The sequence below is a fragment of the Diadema setosum genome, chromosome 12, assembly GCF_964275005.1.
Source record: "Diadema setosum chromosome 12, eeDiaSeto1, whole genome shotgun sequence".
NCBI classification, from domain to species: Eukaryota; Metazoa; Echinodermata; class Echinoidea; order Diadematoida; family Diadematidae; genus Diadema; species Diadema setosum.
The window spans coordinates 17,012,483-17,018,681 of NC_092696.1; the positions used below are offsets into that span (position 1 = coordinate 17,012,483).

Genomic DNA, 6,199 nt, shown 5'->3' on the forward strand with positions numbered 1-6,199 from the left:
TGCTTCAAATGTTTTTGAGCGGCGGCTTCGAGCATAATTCAAAGAGAATAACTCTGTTATTACTCCATCTCTTCAACCTCCTTGGTCTCAGCTGGATCTTCTATAGATTCACGTAGCGGTGAATTGGAATAATGTTTTGCGAAAGAAGTCACCACTACAACAGCTTTTTGGCTTCTCCTGGATAATTTTGCATATGTGAGATATGAGAAAGGAAGGAGAAATCGGTGGGCAGCTTTGAAATCATTAGTCTGCTCTCTTCCTCATATAGTACCAACCACACGAAGCATTACACCGTAATACAAAGTATATTCACTTTGGGGACAGCTTGCCCAACGACTAGGGGACAGCTTGCCCAACGACTAGAGCCAGCCGTGAATTTTATTCAGGTTACTTTCTTGCGTTTACACAGACGGGTTTTCATGTACTTCGGCCCAGGGTTAAAAACCAGAGGTAAAATCTCAACGAGACAAAAAATTCTCTGGAAAACCTTTGACCTCACAATACTCTAACTCCGAAAATCTTCTGTATAGATATACATGTTCTGGAGTGATACCGTTGAAATGATTTTATGACAGTCGACTCTATACGGGAACCTACACATGTTAAATCAAAATCATAAACGTAAATCAAAATCATAAACGTATATCAAAGTCTAAACGAGTTGAAGGCGCAAGCTAGAATAACTGACGAGCCTCACGCCCTCGAATACCGCTATCAAACCCACTGTACTCAAAACACATCATTCCTGCATAATTACATGCAAATTCCCACATCGCCTCATATTCGCATAATGTATGCAATAGAATTCTCATTTATGATTCCAGACAACTTTTGTCTGCTATACGGTGTACCGCAGGCAAATAATAGTCTGCTCTCTTAATTTCCTCATATAGTACCAACCACACGAAGCATTACACCGTAATACAAAGTATATTCACTTTGGGGACAGCTTGCCCAACGACTAGAACACAAAGAACGGGTGGCTGCGTCTAGGACCCCGTTTACAGTGCGAGGCTCGGCCGCGGCTCGGCCGCGGCCGAGTCCAGCCCCGCTTCAGTGTAAACGCGCAAAAGGCCAAATGCGAGGCCAAAATTGGCCTCGCATTTGGCCTCGCTCTGGAGGTGGTCTCGGCCGCGGCCGAGCCGCGGCCGAGCCCGGCCTTTTCTTGGTGTAAACGCAAACTGGGCCAAATGCGCGGCCAATTGCGCGGCCAGTTTTAGTCTGGCTTCCAAACCCTCTGCCTGTATCTTTCGCTGTTCAGGATATTAACCCCCTCAACGTCGAAAACTAGTATAGTTTAAGGTGGTTTTGTCCTGCAAAGGATTTTTTCCTTCGGCAAAGGCCTTTGCCCGAACGGCGACTTCGTCGCCACCGAATTCAGTTGGCAAAGGGTCTGAAAACCAGACAATACCAAATTGCGTTAGTTTACAAGCAGAGCGCCACTACGACCAAATAATGAAAGGTTTGAATCGAAAGCGCGGCCGAGCCCAGCAGTGTAAACGGTCAAAATTGCGAGGCTCGGCCGCGCAATTGAGGCCGGTTTCGGCCGCGGCCGAGCCGCGGCCGAGCCCGGCCTCGCACTGTAAACGGGGTCTAGTTCATGAAGAGTATAAATAAACATAGAGAAGAGTCTTTCCTCCTCTTTTTTTTTTCACACAAAGTGATAAAACGTGTACCTCGGGATCTGTGACCGATTCGTTCATTTGTTTTTTGTTTTTTGTTTTTTTTACAATGTTACGATGCTCCAAACTTGAAACGTTCTTTCCGCCTTTGTTAGCCACAACTGACTTCAAACATTACTGACTTCATATCAGTTCTTATTGTAGAATGTGGGTATTCTGACTTATAAACATGCTCCTTGTCGGTTACACTTTGGGTATAATCTAACAAATTCAAATTCAACTGTTCTACTTCTTGAAAGCTTACCATGCTTACAACTTTCACACGATTAAACTGTTTGTGTCTATAAACGGAGAGCTTTGCTAACTGACAACAAATGCTCTAAACTCTCCTCAACATAACCATCTTTCGCCTTTTCACTCCTCCACCTCCCATGACGTTTCCAAAGCCTATCTGGCAATGCAGATTTAGCAGCTGCAGATGCACCCCCTGCTCTTAGTGAATGCAGTCCTAAGTTTGGTTTACAAGAGACCTCCTTCAACCGAGCTACGACTGTCTCTCGAGCTCTTGTGTAACTGAGCTTCTTATTCATCCTAACAAGGCTCCTCGCCCCTTTTGTACAAAAGGCTGGTCTGAATATGAATAAGCCAGTTCGAGGTTAGCTCATGGGCACATCGGTACAAATGACCTTTCTTCTTTCTCAGTTGATTAGGCACTCCACGAGTTTTCAAGCGAGAGAAGGTATTTCAGCTTACCCGACGTAACAATTTATGGAATTCATCAGTCATGTTCAAAGAAAGAATGAACTTGCGTAGACCAGGTGACCAGAATGATCCATCAATTAGCACTTTGGAAAGCATCCATTTCATTATTTCGCATTGAATGTATTAACAATCTTTTTCTATTGATATTGTCAAATACCGCATTTGCTGTCAGGTGGATGTGCTAGCAAGCACCACTCATAATGATCACTTGAATAATCATTACATCAAAGATGCTTATCTCAGTGAATAAAAAATCAACATGCTCTGTCGGTACTGATGACCTTTTTCTGCTCATGCTCAAAGTGGAACCCCGAACTGGCTTATTGATCGGAACCAACATTAATACCTGCTTTTTCCATGTAGTTCTTTAATACTCTCAGAGGACAAGCGCTTGACTCTCCTCTGCTTAACACTACTGTACTGCCCTTACGGTACTGGTCCGTCTTACTCTTGTTCAACTGTAAGGACATGTGATCATCATAAAAACAAATATCTGACGCCCTCAGCGACTGCATCTCGTTGAATCTCAGAAAACCGGCAAAACTAATGACGATCTATGCCAAATCTCGCAATACCAAAAGATCCTCGGATCCATACTTCTCACACAATTGGATGATTTCGTCCGAAGAAATTATATCTCTCCTCTTGGCAGCCTTAGATGGGCGTCTCTTTGAGCTCTCGAGAAGATTTTTCACAAACGCATTATCTGTCGGATCAGGTAAACCTCTGACTCCATGAGCCCACTTAACGGCGTATATCGCTGACTGAATTACACTTAATGAAGCGCCCTCTTTCAAGAGACTGGTTATGTAGACCGCGACATGTATTGGCTCAGCTGGAATAGCATTCCCTCCTTCCGAACTGATGAAAGCCTCCCATTTTTGGAAAGCCGAAAAATACTTCCTTGTCGTGTTGTCACTCCTTGCTCCCACCAGGTGCTCCGCCATGTCGCCGACCAGGCTGTAGAACTTGGTCGACGGCAATCCGGCGTTGTCTAGCGCATGGCGGACAGCCGACTCGATGCCTAGGCCTGTCGTGACAATGAATAGTGCATTAGAATCATCTTCAAGGCAACAAGCTTAAATGTACTCTTCTCGTCTCCAAAGATACCATTTCTCCCCTTTTCCCTCATTACGAACTGACAGGAAATAACCTCCCAGTCACTGACAAAGTCTCTGAACTTTTGACCGTCCCAAACTTTTGACCAAAAAGGAGCTGACCTCCACATGGGAATTATCAATGTCCCTCTTGCCCGTTCTCTTTTCATTTTTTCTATGACATTTCCGGCCAGTCTCAGAGGAGGTACACACCAATTCGTCATCCCTTCCCATCTCTGGGACACAGCATCAATGCCACTGGTACCTGTACACCACTGTCTTTGATTGAACTTCTCGCATTTCGGTGATTTATGGTGATATGCAAATCTATCGACCTAATGGGGCCCCCATTTGCTTTCCAGCCACTTGAATACCTCCCAACTCACGAACCAATCATCCTTGTCTGTCTTTCTGCTCAATTCATCTGCCCTCTTATTCTCCTTCCTTGTTATCCACACAGGACTTACTTGTACCTTACTCTTCTCACATAATCTCTGTATGCTCATTGCTTTCTCTTGCAACTCTGGTTTGTCACTACCCTTCTTTATGATCGAAATCACGTTTCTGTTATATGTGCACCACCTCACCGTTCGCCCAGTTGGCTTGGCTCAATAGCCCGGGCCATTCTTACAACCGCTTCCAACTCCCTCCAAGTGGAGCTCTGGTGCATTTCTGACTCTGACCAGACTCCGGAAAACTCTAAGTCTTCCCTTCCGTCCACGAATCCACCATAGCCTACCCCCGAGACGTCAGTGTAAACTGAATAGTCATATGACGTCGACTCCGTATTAAAGACGGTTGCCATTCAAACGGTCTACGTTTTCGGACCAAAATGTCAGTTCCTCGCGATCTTTCTGAGTGATCTTAATAGGGGCCTTCCAACTGGCTCTTGAGTTTACACATTTAAAACACTCCCTGGTTCGTAATTGAATCAGCGGTCCCATGACAGAGTGCATGGACACTATCTTGCCCACCACTTTCGCCAAAGATCTAACCTGCACTAAGGTCTTTCCGGTTCTTGTCATATCCAGCAGGTGTGAAATATCGGATATGAGATCCTCGACTCTTCTGCTGGTTATCAGAACTCTGTCTTCGCCAAATTCCCAATCTAAACCAAGCCAGGTTGCCCTGGGCTGTGGCTCCCACTGACACTTCTCTTCTGCTAACAAAAATCCCAATCTTTTGAGATCACGCTGTACCTCTTCACTGCACTAAAGCGCTTTGCCAAGTCTAAGCTCTTATGCCCACCAATTTCGTCATCGAGAAACATTATAACCTTCTGACCCTGACCCCGCCAATATCCGACCACTGCCTTCATGAGCTTGGAAAACACGTATCTCGCGGTAGAAATACCGAATGGCAACACGTTAAAATCGTAGTACCTTTTGACCCCGTTATCGACCCAAGCGAATCCTAAATATTTTCGGTGCGCCTCGTGAATTTCAATGTGATGGTAGGCGGACTTTAAGTCGAATGTGAATACGGAATCTCCGCTCTCAAAAATTTGCCTTGCCACAACAGCATCTTCGTACTTGAATTTGTACTTGAACAAATGTGGGTTAACATGCCGACAATCAAGGACCATTCTGAGTTTCCCTTTGTTATTTGATACAGTAAATGGGTTCACGACAGACGGAGGTTCTGACACCTCCGACACGCATCCCTTCTGGACTAATTTTGCTATCTCGCTAACAACAAAATCGGTATGCTCCATGGCGGAACGATTGCTTCGTAATTCGACATTCTCTGGCATAGGAAGAAAAGGCAACATATAACCGCGCTGAATCATGTCTAAAACGGCCTTATTTGCTCCGATTTCCTCCCAGATTTCGTAATTTTCCTTTAACCTCCCCACTGGTGTTTGTATTTTGGGCTCTGCGGCCACCCCCTTATCATTACGTAAGCTGGCGTGCTCGACATCGCCATCTACATCTTGAGCTAGGTCTATTACTCCAGAAATCAGGGGGGTACTTATCTTGTTTCCACCTTCAAATCTCGCCTCTGGGCACTCTGCTCTCCAGTGTCCCGTCTTTCCGCATGCGAAGCATGATCCTGGCTTCCTGGTGTAGCTCCGTTGCGGCTCCGACGTCGCTGGTCCGCCTGCGTACTGAGACGAAGTGTACTCCGCGCCCCTTATCGTTGTCGTGCCTACCCGCTGGTACGGGCTGAACCTCCTGCCATACTTCAGTTTGTTGGCTGAAGCTTTCTCTTTCCTCTTTTTCTGGGCCCTAGACTCCGCTCTCATGATCCACTTCTCATCAACGGAATCCTCGGCTAAAGAGTTCTTCGTGTACTCGTTTACGGTCAGCCAACCAGACTCCGAGCTGTCAGCCATCTTAATCAATTTCTGTCTCTGATCAATAATCTGGATACCTTCATTTCTGGCTGCTTTGCTTAAGCTACCGCCGACTCTCCTTCTTCTTCTAAGATGATGTCAGCCTCTTTAACTTCCTTGCAAGCTTTACGTTGACTTTATACTGTTCTTCGTTTCCACGCTTCCGAAACTTGTATTCATCCTTGCTCATCTCCTCTATCTTGGCTATTTGAACGTCGCTAAGCTCTCTCTGGTTGTCGTTGATTTTCTGTTGAAATGATGCCAACTTAGAAGTTATCATGGCATCCAATTGATTCAGTAAACTTCTCTGGCTCTCACGAATCCTCGCGTCAATGATCTGGTTAACGTCGGTCGGCTCCATGTCTGAACGAGTTGAAGGCGCA

The 6,199-nt window shown here is 45.6% G+C and overlaps 1 protein-coding gene across 1 annotated transcript; it reads right to left on the reverse strand.

Moving 5' to 3' along the window:
* Positions 1-1,885: 1,885 nt before the first annotated feature.
* Positions 1,886-3,433, reverse strand: LOC140236363 (integrase/recombinase xerD homolog). Its single transcript, XM_072316318.1, is given in 2 exon segments — positions 1,886-2,278; positions 2,723-3,433. Coding segments are annotated over 2 exon segments (924 nt in total). The 5' UTR covers positions 3,332-3,433; the 3' UTR covers positions 1,886-1,963.
* Positions 3,434-6,199: the final 2,766 nt, after the last annotated feature.